Source organism: Sinohyriopsis cumingii, unplaced genomic scaffold (genome assembly GCF_028554795.1).
Source record: "Sinohyriopsis cumingii isolate HCF-2022 unplaced genomic scaffold, ASM2855479v2 utg000069l, whole genome shotgun sequence".
NCBI lineage: Eukaryota > Metazoa > Mollusca > Bivalvia > Unionida > Unionidae > Sinohyriopsis > Sinohyriopsis cumingii.
In genome coordinates this window covers 3585583-3611028 of record NW_028315867.1, presented here as the reverse complement: position 1 = coordinate 3611028, position 25446 = coordinate 3585583, and the positions used below count along the sequence as shown (strand labels likewise).

The following is a 25446-nucleotide window of genomic DNA, read 5'->3' as shown; positions in this document are numbered from 1 at the left end:
CTGTTATTGTTTATTCAGTTGTTTCTAGCAACACTCTGAAATATGAAAATAATTTCTGCATACATGAAGTTGACCCACTTTTTAACTTTAGTTACTTCTTATTAATTACAAGTTTTCTGTTTTACCACAAAACTAAGTAAATTTACCTGTTGATAATAATACATAATTGCAAAAACTGAGATGGCAATTAAATAGAATGGTCCTTTTTATAAAAAATATTGATACCAGGAAACTTGAAAAGATAGCAAAGAAGACTTGGGATGTAGTATTACAGTGTATAATCCAAAGAAATCTAATATATGATGGTTTGGAACTAAATGCCAAAAGGACCACAGATCACCATGCAAGAAATATATATAAAATAACCAAACACAAACAAGACAAATATTATCCATCTTGATTTGAGTTTATACAGATCAGCCAGCATCTTATGATGTTTAATGCTGTTTAATTTATGCACATAGTGCTTCATCTGGCAATATATCTGCATAATATATAATGTTTAACATCATTTAACTTTTACATGTACTGAGCACACTCTTAATTTGATAATACATCTGCATATGAGAATATGTCTTGTTCCTTTACTGCCATAGTGTTTCTGCCAACCAGAGCTCTGCACTTACTTGTGGCATCGTATGGGGATTCTCTGATGACCCCTATAAGCATGAATCTGTGGTTTCTAAATATCATATGGTCTTTATCAGTATATAAATATATTTCTATGCTGAGAACCACCTTTCACAGTCTGCTATCTTAAGTGACGTATGCATATCTAGCTCAGCCAGCTGGAACAGGTTGTTGTTGTTGTTGTGGAGTTTAACGCCATTTTCCAGCACACAATAGGCTATACATGGCGACCAGTATTAATGGTGGAGGAAGAACCCGGGAAAACCCCGGAAAGAACCACCGACCCACCAGAAGCTACTGGCAAGCTTTCTCATATACCCACATTAGCCGAATCCGAGACCCAGCTGGAACAAGTTGGAAAACTGTTCCTTATGGTTAATAAGTCCAATTTTCCACATCTGATACATATCGTCTCTTTGATATCTCTGTTTCAAAATAAGATTTTTTTTCTAACATGAACTCTGCCAAAGTTACACTTTCTTGAATCAGCTTTTTTTTACTATGCCAGATTTTTTTATTGTTCCATAATGCATATCAGAATTTTAAATCCATCAATGTCAAAATCTGCTTGTTCAGAAATAGGTATTTTAAACAAATAAATATGCTTACTTGTTCATTTCTTTCTAGATTCTTATTTATTCAATTTATCTTAACCTTTAAAGTGTTATACAGCTTTGCAGCACAAATATCCCCCAGAGAAAAGAAATATTCAAGATCATTTTTGGCTTCAAAATCATACGTTGGTATTTCCAGTAACACTTTCCTAAGTTCCAAAAAACTGATATACTTCAAAATTTTAAAAATCATTGTCATTATCTGCCACTATTTTCCAAATGAAATCATCATCTGAAGATGAACTATTTTGGGACTCAGCAATTTTTGGTTTCAGCATAGTAAGTATCTTAAACATGCATTTGTAAAACTTCCCTGATTGATAAAAGTTTAGAACTTTTACAGAATGCTTGTTCCTGGCCCTAATGTCCCGTTGAAATTTAGTTTAGCATCCATTTATGTCAAGTTGAAGTATCCAGGTGCAAACAGATGCCTATGTGACAAATGACGTTGTGGAAAGCACTTTAAGGTTAACAGTCAAATACATATTGTGTACTGTGTAGGGAACATTTTTATATGCATAACATTTACCTAATTTATGAGAGTTCTTATGGATCACTGCTTTCCAAGTGTGTGAATTTGTAATAATTTTGGCACAATTTGTAGACTTTTGGGCCCTGGTAGCATTTCTGGCCACTGTATGTTGATTACCCACAAGTAAGACCACAAAGAGGGGTCATATGTAATTTTAACTATATCTTCATTTTTTTCTGACAATTACACCTGTGAATTCTAATTTTATTGTTTCAGCCCAAACCAGAAGTGATTTTCCAAATCAACTTTCCACTGACAGAATCAAAACAGTTTCAAACACAATCTCCAACTGAAGGTTCTTATTAAGGGCCATCCCAGGGGAATATATGTTTCACCAGAACAACCTTAAGAAAAAATTGACATAGAGTGCCATGGATTGAAAATCTGGTGGTTGAGTGAATTTTCCAATCACTTGCTCCAAAACTTAAAAGGAAGTTTTGTTTAGTTAAAGTCTATACTTCTACTTACAGACTTCTGAAGTTTTGTTTACATGAAGCTTATAATACACCTCACTTGCACACTCTTCAATAGTAATAACATAGTCCCATCAACTTGACCAATCATAATTCATATGCTGCAACTGATCGGTCTTAAATTTCAGTCTTCAAGCAACGCACCAATTGGAGACAACTCTTCAAAATCTGTCATCTGGATAATTAGTTTTAAATCAAGTAGGGATTACCTACATCTGTATGGCTGGTTAATCTGCATTCTACTGTGGTATAGCACAACCTAGATGGAGCCTACCTTGGTAAAATCTGGCTTCATGTTTTATGTATGCGACTTTTATAGCTCTGCGTGATACTTTATGGCTCTCATAAAGAGCTTCAATTTTACAGGGTTTATTCTAGGATATGTTTTTGTGGCTTTCAAATTCATTTCTAAAAACAATGCATCCAGAAATTAACAGTGCAAAAAATTATGCACAGTATTATTAAACCCTACTTTTATTTCTTCATTAAATCTCTCCTATATTCTGACACCCCTCCTTATTTTTAATGGGAAGATTTTCCCCTTAAATAACCCTGGTTTATTTGGTCACAAGCAATAAAATAAAGCTCCATCCAAGGACTCAGCAAAACAATTCCAACCATGCTAAGTTAACCAAGTTTTACTGTATCTTTGTGTAACCAAGAAAATGTGAGATTCTTTTTTTTTCTAAAATGTTAGTCCATAATGAATCCTTATCTGTACTCAGTTTAGCTTTTTAGTGCTTATTCCAATGCATTGATCAAATAGCCAGAACCCTCCCCAAAACACCTGGAAGATTTGCATGTTCGCTTTACCTTGCACAACGAGTCTTGGTTTAGCAGAAGAAACTGGTGTAATAGGGTCAGTGTTGTATGCCTGGCAGAAGATCATCTCATTGTGGTCGATGTCAGTAAAGTTAATGGTCAGACTGGCTCCACTGCCTCTCTTTTGAGACCCTAAATACCAGTCTATGGTGGGAGCAGGTCTACTGGTTCCTGTCACACAGGTCAAGGTCACTGGTTCTGCTGCAGTCACTATCAGTGTTTCTGTGATGTTCTGGTTATTCTGTTGCAACACTGCTTCTGTAACTCTTACTGAAAAAGGCATATCAAAAACACAACTGTAACTACAATGAAGTCACTTCGAAAACATTTAATCAAAATCTTAACTGTTTACAAGAATAGTGCTGTCATCAAGTGTATGCTATGTATTGCTTCCTACCAATGTCAGCTTGACAATTAAATCTCCAACCCAGCATTTTCAGCTATTGGATGAATACTTATTACAACAGAATGACCACAGAAAATAAACCAGCAATAGATAAAAGAGGGGAAGGACCCTGCAAACAAATGCAAGAGTGTGTGTCTAAGAATTCTGGGTTTATTGGATACCGTAAATATTCCATCAAAACCTGTGCATTTATGGACACATTTACTTAAAGGTTTCTTTATTTTTGTTTATCATCATTAGATTTGTATAAGAGGCTCAAGTGGGCCTTATATCACTAACAGCCAATTGCAAGAGCAGCTGGAATGCACCTGACAAAGTCTGGTCAAAATTCACTTGTCACAAGTCAGTGTGTTCATGAACATAATGTAGTAAAAAGAAAAATGCTAGCAATAACCTTTGAGTGATTCCAGGTCATCTAGGTCTGGTTTTCAGAAATCATTCTGAAAAGTGTTATGAGTCTATGCTCTTAAAATATGCAACAGAAAAGACTGAAAAGCAACAAGCTTTGTAAAATTCAACAAATAATTTATTTCTCTAGAATGCAAAATGAACCTGAAAAAAAAAGGAATTTATGGTATTGCAAATAAAATCTTAAAATAATCCTAGAATTACAGACACAAGTCCTAATAATATAAGTGAAATCCAAAATTAAGTCCAACACTGAAAATGTTGATGTGCCTGTGATAATCTGTATAATGCTGATTTGCCAAGTCTTTTGTTGAAATACAGCAATATAATTTCCAAGTTTGAATTCACTATAAATACCAGTGAATGTCTCCGTCCAAGAATATTATTTTTATGAGCACTCTGCATTTCCAGAGAAAATAATCACTGAATTAAATGATTTGAAGAAATAAATTCCAGCCCAAAAGAACTTCTGGACACAACAATAATACAAAACTTATTTTGCTAGATCTTAAAGCACAACTGAATAATCTTTCCAGTTGACCTCAAGTCACAATTAACAGTTTCTAAAAAAAAAATTACCTAATAGAAAATAACTTTGTAGAAAGTTCTTATTGTTTATGAAATAAAATATTAGTTCCTATCAGTAAGCCAATTACTAAAATATAATATATAACCTGGACTATGTCAGGTATATCAGGTAAATTGTAGGGGAATTCCAATAAGCCAGACCCAGACCCAAATGCATATATTCACATCTATTAATAATGATCCTGATATTAAACCAATACACATAGAGAATATTGTAGCTATGTATTAGTTGTTCACAGAATTTTTTTAAACTTAATAATTCAGGTCAAGTAGAAAAGAAACTTGATTTTGGACAAGGCTGAGTCCAACATACAGTGTTAGATTAAAATAGCATATAATGAAATCAATAAAAAGAAAAACAAACAAACAATGCAAATTAAATACACATGACAAAAGTATTCCATATATACTTATAAGTCAACTAAACACTAGGGTGAACACACCCCGCTTTAAAGGACTACAAAAAGCCAATTTCTTTTTGAATCTCCTGTAAGTCGGGGTGTATCTGTAGCTGACTGAATCTCTTTTTGGAGCAGTTTCCGAATCTCATGGAGTATGGAAATCTGATAGGTGACAACATGATTATTCTTGGAGATTTCAACTTTCACTTTGACTGTCCCGGAAACCCAAACACATCAAAACTCACAGATTCCATTAATGTTTTCAACCTCAAACATTCAGTTAAACAACCCACCCATAAACATGGTCACAGTTTAGACTGGATTCTTCATAGACCTGATTATAACATTCTACGGTCCTCCCTTGTATCCCATGAACTTGCATCAGATCACCTCTGCATTATATGCCATCTTGATGTATCAGTCCCTAACCCTCCACCTATATCTACTACTAAGAGAAACCTCTGTATGATAAATAGAACCAAACTAATGCATGACATCCAAGCAAACCTAACAACTTGCTTACCTCCTACAGCAGAACAACTCGTAACTGCCTGCGTTCATTGCTTGACAAACATGCACCAGCTACCAAGTGCAGAGTATCAATTCAAAAGTGTTGTCCATGGTATAGCAGTGTTAGGGACCAGCTTCGCACTGCTAAAAGAGACCGCCATAAAGTTGAGAGGCTTTGGATTTCCACCAGACTCACTATTCATAAGCAAATCTATGAAGCCTCTAAGAAGAATGTCACAAACATAGTCCAAGCAGCAAAATCAGCCCACTACATTACTAACATCATGGAAAGTTCCAGCTGCAAAGAGCTCTTTGAGATTACTAACAAGCTAATGTCAAGGAACAAATCTACACCACTTCCAACTACCTTCTCTCCAGTCGACCTTCCGGACATGTTTGCAAATTTCTTCCGTGACAAAGTACAAGCCATTAGAGATAAGCTTGACACCACAATTTCAATTGACTCGTCGTCACCATACATTTGGGATACAAAATTTGAGCGGCAACCATTAGCAGCATCTGAACCTGTCTCTATGGATTTCGTTCGTACAATCGTGATGAAGAGTGCACCAAAGTCAAGTGAACTTGATCCAATTCCAACATCACTGCTGCTTGAATGCTTAGATCCAGTATTGCCTTCACTAAGTGATGTTATTAATACCTCTCTCTCATCCGGGGAATTCCCATCATTTTTCAAAACTGCCATTGTGAAGCGTCTGCTGAAGAAACCAACACTAGACCATAACGATTTAAAGAACTACCACCCAGTTTCTAATCTCCCATTCATGTAAAAAATCTTAGAAAAGGTTGTTCTATCCCAGCTGGTATCTCATCTGAATTCAAACAGTCTTTTTAGCAATGTACAATCTGCATATAGCCCTTGCCACAGTACAGAAACTACTCTTCTAAAAGTAGTTAATAACATTCTCTCTGCATTGGATAATGGAAAGAGTACAGTCATCCTCCTCCTTGATTTGTCTGCAGCATTTGACAAAATAGATATATTACTTCACCATCTCCAGCATGTATTTGGCATTCATGATACAGCCTTACTGTGGTTCAAGTCCTACTTGGTCAACAGGACACAAATTGTATCTGCAAATGGAATACACTCCAAACCAGTTGATCTATGTTGTGGTGTTCCACAGGAGTTTGTTCTTGGACCTGTTCTCTTTATTCTGTACACTCAGCCGCTCTCAAGTGTCATAGATCGTCATCCAGTGTCTCACCAATTGTACGCTGACAACACCCAAATATACAAATCTAGCCACCCAACTGAAGTTGATGCTACCATCCAAGGTGTAGAGAGGTGCATTTCTGATGTGAAATCATGGATGACTTGTAACAAGCTGCAGATGAATGATGATAAAACTGAGGCCATCTGACCACAACACAAAGACTTTCTCATTCACATCCTTTACCTCAAACAACAAATATCAGCAACACCAACATTAAATTCACACAATCGGTATGAAACCTAGGTGTTACTCTGGACAGTACTCTCACACTGCACCAATATGTCATGAACATATGCAAGGCAGCATATCTTGAGCTGAGACGCATCAGCTCCATTCACAAATATCTTTCAGTTGGTGCCACTAAAACACTTGTGTTCATTAGTACTTTCAAGACTGGACTATTGTAACTCAATTCTATCTGGTTCATCTCAATAACGCCTCCAGAAACTTCAAAAAGTTTAAAACACAGCTGCTGAGATCATACTTAGAGTACCACGATCAGAGCACACCTCCCCACTGCTCTGTACCCTACACTGGCTATCCATTTGATCCAGAATCAAACACAAAAGTTGTTCTCTGTGCTACATTTCACTGTCGGACTCTAGTCAAACATACCTATCCGACCTCTTCCATGTGTACACACCAGCAAAATACTTTCGCTCCTCGACAATCGTATACTCATCATTCCCACGTTGAAAACAAAGTCATATGGACAGCATCCTTTTGCATACCAGGGCCCAGCAACGTGGAATGAATTGCCCACTGAACTTAGACACAAAGACACAGTGATCCCATTCAAGAGTGCTCTCAAAACTCATTTCAACTGCAAGAACAAACTTAAAAACCTAATAATGTTTCCTACCTTAAATATTCTCAGCATGTTTTTCTTTATTTTATGTTTTCTAATTTCATGGTGTTTGTTTTTGTAATCATATCATTATATGTTTTCTTATCTTATAGGTGTTGTCTAATGTTGTAAAGCGCTTAGAGCTTTTAAAGATTAGGCACTATAGAAAGTTCTCATTATTATTATTATTACTATTATTATATCTAGCCATACAAAGAGTTTAAGGATGGTCACCAAGCAGCAGGGAGGGCGAACCCTGCAAATTTTTAGAAGGTTCCAAATGCCGAAATAAGCCCTTTATAAAACCGCGATGATGCTTTATGTAAACGCAATTGTCGCCATCGTTGCTGCCCTTTGTTGTCGTTGCCCTCCCAGCTGCTTTCTGCGTCCATTTTCGAAAATCAAGGCCTTTATTCATGTACAAAAAATTATCCAAAAATCGTATCTAACCCGACTCGATACCGTGTTCGAGGATCATGTAAATTTATTGTTATAAATCCCTGCAGGGTTGATTGGGCATGACTAAATAAATATCTAAACTTATTTATATCCATATCACCACTGCATCAAGTCTGATGAATATTTCATTACGTGTGTGTATCAACTCCGTTAAACACTGCAAGAATATTACAGTTATCCCTGATCACTTTAGGAATTTGTGTATATCGCTGGGTTACATAAATCACGTCAGTGTTTTTGTGTCTGCCTCTGGAAAATATCCTGGCAGGATTTAATTGTTTAACCAACATGACATCATCATACACGACTAAATTATTAATAAATCCATCAATATCATCAATACTTGGTGCTTCATCAATGTCAGTTATAAATTCAACAACATCATCACCGTTTTCATTTAACGATTTTGCACTTTCATTAAAATCTTTTAACACTTCGTAGCATCGTTGATCATCTACACTTGGTGCTACCAAATACAACTTGTCCCACTTCATCCACTTCATTATTAAATTAAGCAACAACCGTGTCTTACCACTCCCAGATGGTCCAATTATAATCATACGGACAGAATTTGGTAGTGCTGCATGATGCTTAACTGGTTCTTGTTTCCTTGTTGCAGAAAAGTCAGTGATTTCCATTAGAATAATATAAAATAAATATGGATTTATATTGTGTGAAATGCAGGACGGGCATGCCAACAAGTGATCTAACAACCATTACAACAAAAAATAATAGATCTGTGGTTACGGGCAAGTGTGAGCGATGTGGTACAAAAAAGTTCAAATTTATCTCCAGTGGTAAGTCAGCGCCAAAACTAAAGCCAGTGCCAAAACCAAAGTCAAGTAAAAAAAAAAAAAAACCGAGAAGGTGATATTGCCGCCAAGTTAGGAAAATTACCAGGGACTCCGTGGGCTAAATACCCAGGAGAAAAACATCTCCCAGGATATGATTATTGTGGTCCTGGAACCAGACTTGATATCAGACTTTATGACCAGGATCAACCAAACCCTGGTGAGTATCCGATAAATGCTATCGATAAAGCATGCCATGTCCATGATGTAGCTTATAAAAGTAAAAATCTACAAGATAGGCATCTCGCGGATGTGAAATTAATTCACACGCTAAATTCCATTACTGATAAAGCTTTCAAGGAGAGGTTAGCTAGTTGGTTAATGAAATCTGCGATGAAATCTAAGCTTGTATTAGGCGCTGGTAATTAATTATAATGGAGTCGATTTATTATTCCCCAAGAGGATACTGGAGGGGTAGCACAGCAATTAGTAAACTTGCCAGTGCAGCAAAAGTCACACGTGATACTGCAGCAGATTGGTTATTCAAACAGGCAATATTGCAAATTTATCTACCGGTCCTAGAAAAATTAATTTTGCACATTTTAATGTTAGTGTTCCTAATGAAGTTCATCAAGCTGATATATTACTTCTACCACATGATACTGTTCATCGTCGAACATACAAATACGCGTTAACTGTAGTTGATGTTGCAAGTAAATACAAAGATGCAGAACCGTTAATGACTAAAACAGCATCTGAGGTTGCTTCTGCTTTTGAATGAATTTATCAGCGAGGTGGTCTGCGATGGCCAAATCTATTACAAGCTGATCCTGGCAAAGAATTTCAGGGTGCAGTATCATCGCTGATGAAGCAACATAATGTCACCATCTGATGAGGGCATACTGAGATTCATTGTGATCAGGCAATTGTTGAGCGATTTAATTGAACACTTGCTCAGCGGTTATTTGGATATCAGTACGCAAAGGAATTCATTCAGGACAAGAGATCACATGAATGGGTTGCAAGATTACCAAGCGTGATAACTGCATTAAATAATGAAATAACTCGAACAACCAACATGAAACCTATTAATGCCATTACCCCAAAAAATATACCACAACAACGTGATTTTTCAACACAACCAATACTGGGTGATGTCACTGTCAGATATTTATATGAACCAGGTGAACTTGAAGGTGGTAAAAAAAGAGCGACCGATCCTATCTGGAGCATCACCACATACAAAATATCTAATATAACTAGATCCACTGGTAGACCAGCAATCTACAGGCTGGATTCAACTGCTCCTCAATGTGGATTTACACGTAAACAATTATAATTAATTCCCGAAGACACACAATTACCGCCCAGATCACTTAACTAGCACCACGACTTAGATTACACTCAAGGCATGTCAACATTACATTTTCTCGTGTATGACCAAGATTGTTATCTTTTCTGTCTCTACGGTAAATTGTTTTGGATTTTTATTAGTGTAACACCACAACATTATACAATTACAGCTCGCACAGTGATTATTCTGTTGTTGTTTCAGTGTCATGATAAATTCAACATCAAGATCAAAGTTGCGATTATTTTTTTTGTCACTTTGTTTATAACCAGCCAATTTTTTCCTTATGATATCAACTTGACATTTATCATTGTCATCAGCCACTGACTCGTCCAAGATAAATTCTCAGCAGTTTAGATATTCTTCTGACTTTGGACACTGCTAAGTAAACTAAGTTTGACCATTCGATGCGATCATCAACGATCCAAACAAATGTATCAGAAATAGCCAATCCTTGAGATGAATGAATCGTCATTGCGTATCCTAGCATCCACGGGCATTTATCAGCACGAAGTGCATCTTCAACAACATTGACATCAACTGTGACAATATCATTTAATACTAAATTCTGTTTTTCAGTCTGTCCTGATATATCAACGTCAATATTTTGTAGTCATGTAACAGCTGGTCTATAACACAATGGCACTGGCAACATGGAAACTTCTCCCGTTGTAGTGAAAACAATTTCATCTGAAGTGTGTCTCTGATTATCTTTCAACTTGCCACTATTAAATTGTTTGGTCTCCACGTTTTCCAAAAGTCGCTCATTGAAGTCTCTGAAATTATTTTACGCATAATTTCACATTGAATTTTATTCGGTTGTAGTCTGATTAATGTTTTAAATTCCTTCAATGTTGCATCAAGAGATCTATAATCATCAGACACTTCTTCATAATAATCAACAAAATCTTTTAACCACAAATGTGGAGATGGTCCAACAAACGGAGGTGGCTGACCGTGATCACCACACATTATCAATGCAGTATTTTTTGTTAGCAGCCAATCAAGAAATATTTTTAATATATCTAACGACACTGTGCCTATTTCATCTCAAATAATAATCCTCGGAATATATTTCTCTCCCATTCGATCTGGAGTCCACACACCACCACTGTATTTGAAAAAGCTGTGATAAGTACAAGAATTAACTCCTCGTTGTTTCATCTCCCTGGCGAGTCTGTGTGTAGGTATCAGCACAATTAAATCTGAATTTCGAAATAATTCAATTGCTCGAGTTGTCTTACCAGAACCTCCCACCCCGTTCAAATAAATGGTTTTGTGTCTGGTGATTGGATCATACACAGACGGTGCCAACGACACTTCTGATAATTCTGATTTGCAATAACTATCTTTGATCGTAACATCAGCGGATTCACAATAACAATGTAACATTTCCTTTTTTATTCTCCATGAACTCTATGATTCATCAGTGCTTGTAAAACGAGCCAGTAATTCTGAATATCTTTTATCGATATAAAATGAATCAGTTGCAACTCTAACTGCAGAGTCAGGAAATCTATTTATTATTGATAGCAAATTTATAGAAACATAAGCCAGCATCGAAGATCTTACATGTGTGTACTGAGGTGATTCTCCATTAATGTAACTAACAATTGTGCCCAACCGTGTTCCGTCAGACAAGTAAGCATCCTCCCGATTACAAAATATATTTCTCGCAGCGGCATCAGCAATTATAAAATCTAATTCAACATCATCCATAATCAATCATGAGTGATGCCGTTTATGATCATACGCACCACCTTGAGTAAACTTACAGATTATTTTTCTACCAAGATCTTTTGCTGTTTTTTCACTGCTGTTGAGTTTAATCTTAAGAATATTAGGAGCGTCATTGTTAATGACATCCATGGGTAGGTTCGGACACTCTCATGCACATTCTTCAATGACCTCATCTACACTGATATGCTCAGGTGTTGGTAACCAAACCGAAGTCTGTTTTTAGTACGATATGATCGCTTCACTGACCATCAACGATACCAGTATTCGGCTGTCAAGCATGTATCGCAACAACACTATTGGTGCCCAACGTTTGTCTGAGAAATGTCTGCCAAACCAAACATAACAAATTGGATGAAGTTTTTCAGCTAGCGCAAACGACGTTACACGAGCAAATCCTGTCAAGTCAAAATCGGGTAAAGGACCATTTATAGCAACTCGCATCATCGAGTTTGTGGGATGTTCAAATCTTTTAAAAAATCCACTAAATTCGCCCATCCCAAGAAAGCTTCCCGGATAACATGCAATCATATCAACTGATATCATCTTGCTGCTGTCATACTTGGTATTCCACAAACCGCGATGTCCATACTCGACACAACTCAATTGTATATCTTCGAGAAACTCACTTCGGGTTGGCTTCCATGAATTTCTTTCTCTGGCGGCATGGGCGGCAACACTCAGAACTGTAAAACAATTAGTTAATAACTGCTCAGTGTTTTCTGAATATCTCTGTGAGAGTTTTTTCATTTCTTCATGCAGAGATTCTTTACGATATAATTCGCCGTTAGGTCTTACAAATTGATCATACTCGCCATCTTTGGAACTTTAAAACAACCACACCAACAAAGGTTCATTTTTGCTTATCTGTTTAATAAAATTAAACATATTTCCCGAAGACGAATAATATTTCACAACATGATCCCGCGGAAATATCATAACTGCGTTAGTGCAAGCGTGAGCGTTATGATCAATGATATTTATTGGAGCTCCGTTCTGATTTTATTTCGATTTGTATAATACCTCCTCTGTTATCGTGGTTATGGTTATGGGAAATCTTAGTGCTTTTTCTAGCTCGGCAACATCGTTTACTGATGCTCCTGTATCCTTGACTTTTTCAGCCCACGCTGCTATCTTGGAACGTCTTAGACCGTTTCCGCGTATCGCATTTTTTAAATGTTCCATTACTCACTCGGCTACACAATTCAGCTTTGAGAATCTCATTGGGGCAAGTTTGTTGATTTTTGGATTTTTTATCGGATAGATTCCATAAATGACCGTGGTCACAGGATACACTCAAGCGTAATATGGTTTATCAATCCCAGTCAACATTCCTAGTTTGGAATCTTTACTTAACAGAGCGGTTTTTCCATTAGCAAGGACAGGGTCACGTTTGTCACGGATAATCCACGTATCGGAATCTGCTTGCACAATAAATTTTATTCTGAAAAGATATTTCTGATTATCAAGGGGGAAATAATAGATAATCATTTTCACTCGTGCATCATTCATTACAGCATCAATGTCAGAGTCAGTGTCATGTATAATTTTGAATGTAGACCATACGTAAGATGCTCTATCATTACGAAATTCATTTTTGGCATCCCTGATAATAAACAGATCAGTCAGGGCTTGTCTCCGCAAGTCAGGGGTCAGTCTGTCAAGATCGAATCTAGAAGCTTTCCAGGGTTTGATTGCAGATAATCTTTCAAACTCCTCCATATTATATTTAAGATAAACATTTATATATATGTATGTATGTATGTATGTGTATATATATATATATATATATAATGAATCAGTGCAAGTGGCTTACGGTTGGATCTGTAACTTTTTGTAACAAATCCTGCAGGAAAGAATTTTGTGGAGAACATTCCCAAAGCATTAGAAGGGGGAGTTTAGGACCAATACCGTGTCTGCAATGTGGTGTTGGGGTCAGGGGTAAAACACAGTTATGTGTAAGTTGCGGGGGAAAAAGATACCATGAACTTAAAAGATATTATAACAAAAAAAATAACAATGATGCACTAAAATGTGAGCGCGATTATATAACTAAGTTTTCAGACAAATTATACATTAGACAAATACATTATTATATAAAATGAATCAAGAATTTGTCCCACACCCTACCATTAAGAATTACGAAGTGAATCGTGAGGGAATAGTCAGAAATCGCAAGTTGAAAAAACCAGTTGGTTTTATTAATAATTCTGGTTATCTAAGATTCAACAATGGGAATAAAAACTATTATAATCACAGGTTCGTGTTTGAGTATTTCTTTGGGAAGATCTAAGACGATCTTGTAATTGATCAAAATGATGGACAAAAACTTAATAATAAATTCTTTAACCTACAAGCTATCACACAGAGTGAGAATTCTGCATGAGGAGGTACCAGTAAATTTAAGAGCGTTACAAGGAAAGCTGTCAGATCTTTCAATATAAGTACCCATGAAGAGAAAATATTTCAGTCAATGACCGCGGTTGGCAAGTATTTCCGTATTAACTTGCATTTGGTCCAACGTGTTGCAGAAAATATAAACAAATCATCGTTTTCATACAAGCTTAATAACTGGATTTTATTTCGTTATGCAGATGGAGATAACTCTGCAATGATTGTGTAAAAGTCAATTATGGATTTCTCTCCCTGCACAACAGGTAAACAATTTTCCGTGTTACCTATACGATCACAACACGGAAGTAAAACATCTCCAATTACTTCCCCTTGACAAAGTCAAGGATTGTATCAAAGACTATCATGCGGGCGGGCATACAATAAATAATATTTTTTTTTCACACATAAAATCCTTGTTTTATTAAATACGTTTGGTTTTCTGGTTCATCTGTATTTTTTCTGTCACTATATTTAAGAAAAGAAGTACCAAAAACCGAGTGAGCTATTTTTGAATTTCCAAGTATTAGTCAGTTTATATACTATAGCATCTGTATTATGTACAGGGTTTCAAAACCCAACAAAGTTGCACAATTTCCACATTATCGTCTCGACGCGGTGACATTTTACACCTCACGGGATTGATTTTGGGGAGGGTGTGCAACTTTGTTGAGTGTAGAATATTACCCCGTATCTGTCTGTGATATCCTACTGTAAATACTATGTGTTGTGATGCCCTACTGTAAATACTATGTCCCTTAATTAAGGTTTACTCACTTGTAAACTTGCTAAGATGCGGTGGCACCTTAGGAGTTTACAGATGTAAATAATGTAAATACTATGTGTAAATACTATGTGTTGTTGTCTGTCTCTGTAAACTTGCTAAGATGCGGTGGCACCTTAGGAGTTTACAGATGTAAATAGTGTTATGTATTTATCTGTCCTTATATGAACCTGCTAGCATATCATTTGGTAAGCTAGAGGTTCAACATGGGGAATGTTTCGTCTTTCGCAAACACACCCTCTGGGCCTTCCAGACTGTTGTTTGACAGGTTAGGGGGTAGTGTTTCCACTCCTGAGTTTGGTATGATGTGATAAGACACCCTAGAGACTCAAGGAGATGTGTCGTCGCTATTGTACAATTTTTTTTTCTTTTAAATGTATAATATTTATATATATATGAATTACGAAAATATCAATGATGTGATTGTTGCTATCAAAAAGTTAGAAGAGTGTGGATTTAATATATCTGATGAACTAAATCCTGAAACAATCATATCTGATTTTGAAACACTACATGAAGCTTAATGCGCAGGGCGTTATATTTTGCCTGCTCAGTACAAATTTATAAAGAAGATCCAGGCAAATTTATATAAATCGCTGGTTACAGTAGAAGAAACACAAACAAATTAATTTGTTTTCTTGTCTCGTGCAATTGAAAAAATTAGGTTGGAATTAGCCCAAGAATATGAAACAAGTAATAAATACTCGCGTAAGACAACTAAAAAATTGTATGTCAGAGAGTAATGAAGTCAAGGAAGTAAATACCTAGAAATGAAGACAAGTACTTGGAAATGAAATTGAAAGTAAAAAAAAAGTGATACAGATAATTATTTTTTTTACTTCCCCTTGACAAAGTCAAGGATTTCATCAAGGTGACTTGTATCAGTCCGAGTTAGATAATATTTCCCTTAGTCGATCGGATTTAATGCAAGAGTACGCATAATTGAGAATTTGATCTCGGTCACATTCAATTGAAACAATATGCTCGGGTCTGAGACTATCTAATTGTTGCTGTGTTTGTAAGAAATCTTCGTTTCCGTATTCATCAATAATGAATTTAACGTTAATTTCTTCTTGGGTAAATGCGGTCTTAACTGCTTGCTCGAGCGCTTGTTTGTCATATACGAAAACATTTATGTGGTGGTACATATTTAAGATCTAAAGATCTAAGATCTAAATACACATACATATTCTAAAATTTGAGGTATACTGCAATGCGCGATCACAATGTGATCTTTTTTTAGTCTTTTCAGTTGCGTATCAGTCAATATAAAATTGTCAGTGCCGTATTCGTCAACAATTATTTTTTCCGGGGTAACTTTTCTGGTTTTGACAGCTTCATCAAGAAGTTCTTTGTTATGTATGAAACAATTTACGCAGTGATACATTATGTATTAATCTGGCTGGATTTAAATCATTGTTTGTGAAAATATATAATTTTTTGTAAAATATATAATTTTTTTACTAGCTAAGTCATTGTGCACGATTTTTACTAGTAAAGTACCCGCTAAAAAAGCGAAACAAGTCAGTGTGAAAATTATTGATAAAATTTTAAGACTGAAAGTCTTAAGACAAAATCTCTGAAAATCATAAGATTTGGAAGTCTTCAACTTCTAGGATTTCACAAGTAAATTAATATGTAGTGTTTCATTCCGTAAATCAAGAAGGTGACCAGACTGGTCTGTTAGCTTGAAATTTATTCTGGTCAGCCACGGATTATGACACCGTAGATAGACTGGATTGATCGGCTCTTGCACGATTAGAAATCCAGGTGGTATATCTTTCAGGGTGAATGAATAAAGAACAAATCCTTGCTGGACTTGATTTGATACTGTCGTGTTCATGCTGTAACTGCCATTGATTACATCACACACAAGATTGACCGCGACCACTTCGGTTATATTTACGATTTCCGGGGATACATGTCGGCCTTCTCCTTGTGGATTATTGTTGTGTCTGAAGATAGTTGGCTCCGGTAGCATTTTTCTCCATTGTGCAAGTATATCAGGACAGAACTCGTCTATGACATCGCTGACTGATTTTTTTTAGCTCAGTTACGTTATACCAAGGAAGTTTAAAATTCGGTAGATTTGCCTCTGGTATTCTAAAGAAGTCTAAAAATTGCTGCTTATATTTGTTTACGCCATCAACATGATTGATTATCGCCCGAATTAATCGCTAGTTAAAATATTCCATGTCATATGCAAGCTGATTTGATATCTCAATTTGTTCAATAATTTTGCTGCGTAGCGATGTATCAAAAAGATGTTCTTGAAAAAGTTGCCGTAGTCGCCGTAGCTGTCTTTTATGCTCTTGATCAATAAATCTGAAGTAATCATTAATCTCATCTAGGTGTACACTAAAGTATTTAACTGTTCCTCTTAGGATACCTTCCCCCTCATTAAAAAACCATTTAACATTATCCGCACTGTGAAATTCAAATATACTGCCCAACGTTGCATTTTTTAGTCGAATTAAATTATCCTCATATATTGGTAAAATTCCATGGTATGACTTATTGTCAGTGACAAAGTCAGACTTTTAAGGTTCTGGTGGTATCGGTGGTGCCAGTGGTGGATTTTGAGGCCATCCTAACACTGTTCTGATCGCACTCGGATATATATCCATGGTGTAGTCTGGGGTGCTTATTTCGATCGCGGACAACAGCATTGGCTCGTGAACAGTTATTGTTATTTTGGATTCTTTTCCTGTGATGTTTTGTATTTGACGTAATTCCTCACTGATTTCTTCGATTTGATAAGACCCTGTTCTTAACCCAATGACGTTCCAGTCGGGAGTACCATCTTGCTTATTTTTATTTGCAAACACGAATGAATTATTCGCTGGCAAGCCACCAAACAATTTTGATCTGATATTGGGCCAACTGTGATATACTCATAATTGTGCTAACGCGATCTCGTTTACTGGAATCGTAGTTGGAAAATTAATACTGAATTCTGGTTTAGTCGAGATTACTGTTATCAAAGAAGTTCGTTTTGGGCTTGTATTTTCGATTATCTGTTGAAGTAATTCTGTCATTATTTATCTTTTGTCTTTTCAAATGACTGGTGTAGTCTTCGTATATCTTTGCCATTTGTGTAAATTCGAAATCTGATATTGCTGTATCGTTGACACTGGATGATATCAGCGATGATAATTTTGAGTAGGCACTCGTGGTCGCATTGTTTAACTTTTCATATTCGTGCATTTTTGTTAGCGCGCATGAATGTATTTTTTTTTGCGATAATATTAGCAACGCCTGCAATTGTCGTTGATGTTGAAACTGTAACTGTTACCGCGATTGCAGTTGTCACTGGTGTCAGCGCTGATAATAATACTCCCGTAGATGCAACTATCGTGGATACTGAATACACTATTGTCTAGGATGATTACACGCTGCTTTTTTTTAAATTACTTTTATTGTGCATTTGTCAATGGTATTTTTTAACTCTGATTGCCATTCGCGTACTTGATCGTATCTATATTGCTGCACATCCAGTGTAGTCATTGACTCTGACGCTATTTTATTATTTTACACAGTAACCAATTGAGGCGTTTCAGCTACAAATTCCAAACACCACCAGTAAGATGTTGCGGTTAATTTCTTGTCGGCAGATTCCAGTATAAATGTTTCTTCTGTTCCCTTGTTTAATATGATTGTCACAATCCCGGAAAACTTGTCGGTGGAATGTTGCCAGGGATACGTTGTAAATATCTCAAATTTTGCAGCACTGAACACAGACAGTCTATACACTCCAGTGACACCGTGTATACTATGTTGGTAATATGCCTGGCAGTTACTCCAGCGGGTATTTTAATCAAACTGATTTTGTTAACGATCTCAAGAATCCCACTTAAGATATCTTGCTGTGTTTGTTTGATCGTGTCAATGTTAGTTTTGATATCAGAAAGCTTCATATCAGTGGTGGGCGGAGTACCAAAGAATTCCTCTGCGGTTTCATTAATTTTTCTAAAGTTTCTGCGAAGATTTGCAAACGCGTTCACATGAACATCATACTCGGCCTGCAACGTGGATAATTTACTGTCAACGGTGTCAACATAATTTTTCGTCGCGGCATCTTCCGGGGATGTTGGATCCACTAACACCACTATTTTATTTTTGTTCATGTTGAGTTCACCTGTCATTGTGTCGCCGGTATTTTTTAAACAAGTAGCAAATATGGTTCCGACGGCTGTAAATAACGCGTCAACATACTTTTTCATCGAGGCATCTTCCGGGGATGTTGGATATCTTAAAACCACTATTTTGTTACCGTTCATGCTGAGTTCACATGTCATTGTGTTGCCAGTCTTTTTTACGCGTTCCCCTGCAGCTTTTTGCGTATCATCTCTAAACGCCGCGATTGATACCAGCGAATCTGATTTTTCCGCTGTCAGTGAACACAGGGATGTTACCGGGAATAGCTTCAATAACCCTACCCTCTGTTGAGAAGAGATCTTCCATAAATATCAACCATTATTTGATAGGAAACTGTTTAAATTGACCCGCAGTATACTCATGCACGACTTTGTGAGGTGGTTTGATTGATTTTGATATTGTGGTGAGAACATTTAATGCTTCACGACCACATATCAGAGGATCGGTCAGTGTTTGTGTTGGCAGCATTGAGTACCAAACTTTCGATGGGATGTCTTTTGTATATTTTAGAAATTCAACTGGCGGTGCTAACCCATACAAATCGAAATAGATAATTCCATGTGGATGTATCGCGTAAGCAAACCAGTTCGTGGACCATTACTGTTATCAAGATTAATAGTTCCGGTTTCTGGATTGTTTGGTTGTGCTGGTAGCTGATCTCGCATAAAGACGCCTCTGAAATTTTTTATATTTAATTGTTTAACAGCATCGAGTAAATCAAAATTTGACATTGGTGTAAAACCTAGAACCGTTTTGGGTACCATGAGGGTGGAGTTCCTGGAAGTCTTAGACCCCGTCCTTTTTTTTTGTATCCTTTTCCTGTGGCTTTCTTCAGTGCCATTCCAGCAGCTGTTCCAACAGCTCCTAACACGGCGGCCTTAGCGACATCTGGGGCAGCAGCAGCTATCAGTGCTGGTATCGCAGCGAGAAGAGGAAATATACCATCGGTTTTAATCATGTCTTTGACAGATTTTGGAGCAAAACTAAGATGAACCCCAGTTTTTGCTTGTTTTGCTTTATTGAAATGATTAAGTTGTGTTTTAGTCAGCAATAATTTGTTTGGACCGCCAGTAATTTGATCATTTTTTAGTGTTATCGTTGCCCCACATGTGCTCGTGTTTTTCGATTGTAATTTTTTCGCCTGACCAGAAGTCAGAGTGACATTAATGTGACTGTATGACATTTTATTTAATACGAGATTGATCTAATTGTCTACACATTATTAAAATCATGTCTACATGTTTTCTACTGGTGCATCAACGAATCTCATTCGGCTGCCAGCACTTTCAAGTAACATTGCTTTATCAGAAAGTATAACAGTGATTGCCCTGTAATTAGCCATAGCTCCTCTTGTCACATTAGCCCGAAAGTGCACATCAACGACAGACTATCTAGTTAAATCAAGATGCTCTAGTGAGAAGTAATAGATTGGATAATAATTTATAACGCGCTAGATATTTCGTCAAGCGTTGATATGCACGTGCAACATGATTATTATCAAAATCTAACAGTATGTTCTCAGATGGTTCTTGATGCCCGTTTATTCTTAAAGAAATTTCTGAAACACCGAGTTTGTCAAATATCATGTGACTCCATGTTTGTGAGTTTATTCGTGTAATATCTTGAAGAGCAATGAAAATATGTCGCGGTGCAGAAACTCCCTGCTGTGATGCTATATGCCATGTAAATAAACCATTATTATTACTCTGAATACTATCTGTGGTTGTTGTAAGCCACGATAACAACAATTTACCACCTTGATCCATAAAAGAAAGCAGTCGCTGTTTTTCAGGAATTGCCGGAGTCATTACCAGCATCCAGTGATAGTTTTTTTATTTCTACTTTACCAGCATCAACTAGGGGTCGCCATAAAGCATCATTATCATCATTTTTTTTAACAAGCATGACCGTATGTTTTGCTCTGAAAATTACCTTTCTGACATCTCTGCAAAATCCAAAGATATGCGACAGCGGAATTGCACAAGAAAAATTTCTACGATCCCCACTCAACATTAATCTACGTGTAGCGAAACCTAAATTAAATTCTGCATTAGTACCATGAATCACCGGCCACACATCAGCGTCAGTGTTGTTGGCAAAGTTTCTTGGTTGTCTAATATTGTACATATCACTGTTAGGATAATCAGATGTGTCCTTGGCAAACATAATTGATAGACCAGCTGATCTTGTATAATCATCAGAATATCTTGCTAGACCAATTGTTGTTGTAGCAACATCAACATTATTTTCAATTGACTCAATTCTTTTTCCGTCAATCATATAAGTAGTATAAGGGGTAAGATTAGCGACAATGGGAATTAGCATTAAAAACACCCCCTGGGTAAGATTAGCGACAATGGAAATTTAACATTAACCACCCGGGGTAAGATTAGCGACAATGGAAATTTAACATGGGCAAAAAACCCTGGGTAAGATTAGCGACAATGGAATTTAACATTGGAGAAAGGAAAAAAAAGGAAATATTGAGATTAGCGACAAAGGCATTCGAACAATGGAAAAAAAAATATCGATTCTAGGGACAAATGCAAATGAACATGGGGAATAGAGTTTGGGTCTGTCTAGGGACAAGGGGAATTAGCATTACATGGGAATAAAGTGTGGGTCTGTCTAGGTGCAAGGGGAATTGAATATGGGATTATTTATTTTTAAAAAATTTTTTTTAAATTTAAATTTAAATTTAAATTTAAAAAAGGGGTAGGCAATTGAAAAGTCATTCTCTTTTCGAGAAATGTGGGTGGCCCTGAAAAGGGCCTTTGGTTTTATGTTAATATTAATATTAACATAGACGGCATCTGTCACATCTTCTTCTTCTTCTTAAACTCCTTCTAACTGCAGGTCCATACACAAGTACCCTCTTGAGGCATCCTTGTCTTTCTATGTAAACTCTTCTCATCCATAGACTAGTATCTGTCCTATCAACAACAGTCCACTTGGACCGGACATACATGAGCATGTCCGTCCTAAACATCATGGAAGACACAAGGGTGGATGATTCAACTGTGGTCCACATCGTGAGGCGATGAGAACAGGTGAATCAATGCAGTGAACTGCGCTTATTTATAGGTAGAGGAAGGATTGAAATGGATTGAGTTCATTCACCAATCCGAACACGCGTTACAAAATTCAGTCAGTCCGCATCCAATCCGAAGAGAGCAGTCTGTGATGTCATGTGGTCTATATAGATTCGCTAGCGCCTGTGTGCTGTCAATCTATGCGACAGTGATTCAACATGACGGAAACTCAGAAAACGATCCACTGGGGTGCACCAGCAGCGGAGACCGCCCAAGGGAACCCGGACTTACTTTCAGAAGAGGTACATTGGGATTTTGTGGATTTTCTTACCTCGCAAGAATTTGTTCCGGAACCTTCGTCTCATTCTTCATTACCGCAAGTGGAGAATTTTAGACAGAGACAGAAAGAAGAATTGGAGAAATTTATGCAACGACAAAAGGAAGCGGAACAAGCTTTTCTCCTACAGCAACAGCAAACAGCAACAAGAAGAGGTAAGAAAAAAACAAGAAGAAGAAGAAGTAGCAGCAGCAAAGAAACAAGAGGGTGAAAATCAAACGGCTACGGTACTGTTGGACATTTTAGCAGAGTTAAGAAGTCTGAAACAAATGTATCAAACTTCTTTATCACGACCGAAGAGAATACGATCTTCCAGAGCTAAACACGCCAACCCTGTGACTAAACCTATCATACCACCCTTAGTGATTTCAACCCAATCATCATCATCAGAAGTAGGCCTCGGCCGTGGCAAAGGCTTAAGGCAGTTAAAGTTGATTGCTTAAACTCACCCCTACACCAAAAAAGGCCCTTTTCAGGGCCACCCACTTCTCTCGAAAAGAGATAGCCTTTCAATTTGCCAATAACTCAAAAATCAACAAAAAAAAACATTTTACCCTTATAGTACATGTCTGTGTATGAGTGCGTGAGTGTAGCTTCTTATTTTAAAATCAAAACTCAAAGACACTTACCTTATATCATTAATGTATTCTTTTCTCCATAGTTACAATCCAATTCACAATTCACAACAGAACACTTTATAAATTACATTCACTTCTTCTGTTTCTTTTTTTACTCCCTCTTTTTTTCAATTTCTTCACCGTCACAGTCTTTTGCTCCTCTTCCTCCTCACTTTCTTCCCTTCTTCTTTTCTTCACCTGGCTGCTTTCTTCCTCTGAAGAATCTCTCTCTTCTTCTGAAGAATCCCTCTTTTCTTCCGACTCCTCTTGTTTCTTTTTTTGGGCAATCTGGAGACCAATGTCCTTTTTCTTGACAATAATAACAGGTATCTTGACTTTTGTCTTTTCTAGCCCCTGTTTTTGTTCTTTTTTGACGGTCTGGACACTCTGAAGACCAATGCCCTTTCTTCTGACAGATATAGCAAGTATCTTGACTTTTATCTCGAAAGGAAGGAGAGTAGTCCGTCGGCTGGTCTGAAGAGAATTTTCTAATGACCCCTCGCAAAGCTCTGATGAAACGTTCCATCTGGGTAGTCTCTTCCATCATTGTGCTCGGTTTGGGAGTGAAATGAATAGTGAAAGGACAAGACACACACCCTTTTTATATACACTGGTTTGCATGACTATAAATTAGTCTATGGTGTTTAAACTTGAGTCATTTGACGTTTTTCACTCAAGATGAAACGATCCTATTCATTCGAGAAGAAAGAAGAAAGTAAGAGGCAGAAACGTGATCTATCGCCTCATACCAGAGCTGAAGTCTTGGCACAAATTCATGCCAGTGATTTTGAAGAGGACATGAGTGAACTAGAATCCGAACCCTCTAAACAAAGTTCACCACCCTTAGTTAACCCTGAAAAATACTATTCCATTCGAGAGACGGAAAAGCGCTCCTCTAGGAAATTTAGAACCACGGCTTACACCTACACAGTGAAGTTTAAAGATTTCAAGTCCGACGTACCATTGGAGAAAGCAGAAGGGTTTATCACTGAGATGTGGGATTCTTTGCTCACCGCACTCAAGCGACAATGTCAACCCAAAGAAGACGATCTCTTGACACTATCTATAGATCACGACAGCTTGAAATCCCCTGTATGGATCGAGTTTAGCAGACCCGCAGAACTAACCCCTTCCAAAGTCATGGACAAGATTCAACACGTACAACAATCTAATGACCAGTTTGACATCACCGATGGTAAAGCCACACTGAAAATGGCCCACGCCTCTCCTCCTCAAGGGACCGGACAACGCAATAAGGTGTTATTGGTGAACGAATTGGCAACACCAAAAAGAGTCTCGTCCAAATTAAAAATTCTCAAGACCAGATGTGTTTAGCCCGAGCCATCGTGGTGGGATGAACCTATGCCAACAAGAACGACACGGTAGAATGGAAAAGAGCTTGGAAAACTATTCAACGATCCGACCGAGCCAAACAACGAAACGAAGCAGAACTCCTGTTACAACAAGCCGGACTGTCCAAAGACACACCCTGTGGCATTCCTGAGATGCAGAAATTGCAAGATGCCCTAGCTCCACGATACACCTTGAAAGTGCACCCTCAAGAAATGCGCGGACCTCTGTTGTTTCGAGGGAAAGACTTTAAGGACGGAAAATACATTCATGTCTATTATCACGATGACCATGTCGATACCATTACCACTATCACTGGATTCCTGGGATACAGTTATTACTGTGAGAAATGTGACTATGGCTATAACAATATAGAGCAACACAAACATTGCGGATGGAGATGCCCAGGATGTTTGACTCTCCACCCTGTCTGAGCGAAGGACAAGAAAGAGTAGATTGTCCTGCTTGTCTGCGCACGTTTGTCAGCCCTGCCTGTTACCAACAACATCTGAAGACGCAAGGTTCACAGCAGAAATGTGCTTGTCAACTGCTGAGATTGTGCCCTACGTGTCGACAAGGCCTATGTACCAATAATGCCAAGACACACGTATGTTCAGGAAAGAAAAAATGTCACATTTGTCACCACATCGTGGACCTGCAACACCAATGCTACGTGCAAAAATACCAACCTCCACCAGAGAAAGAGGACGGTCACAAGAAGAAAGGCAATTTCATCTTTTTTGATTTCGAATGCATGCAAGAGACTGGCATTCACATTCCTAATTTCTGCGTGGCTCATCGAGCGTGCGAGAAGTGCATTCAAGAACCTATCTTCAGTCATTGCCCTCACTGCAGTAAGATTCCCGGTGGGCGTGAAAAAATCTTTCGAGGACTGAACACGTTAGCAGATTTTGCCCAATGGGTCTTAGATCCCATCGATAAGACGTGGAGCCAAGAGGACATCGAACGT

At 37.4% G+C, this 25446-nt stretch overlaps 1 protein-coding gene across 1 annotated transcript in view; it reads right to left on the bottom strand.

The window, feature by feature from the left end:
- LOC149774894 (uncharacterized) overlaps positions 1 to 25446 on the bottom strand; it is a 194136-nt gene that overhangs the window by 136062 nt on the left and 32628 nt on the right. The window contains exon 3 of the mRNA XM_089944630.1: positions 3063 to 3341. Coding sequence (XP_089800756.1) covers positions 3063 to 3341 — 279 coding nt within the window. The remainder of the gene's footprint in view (positions 1 to 3062; positions 3342 to 25446) is intronic.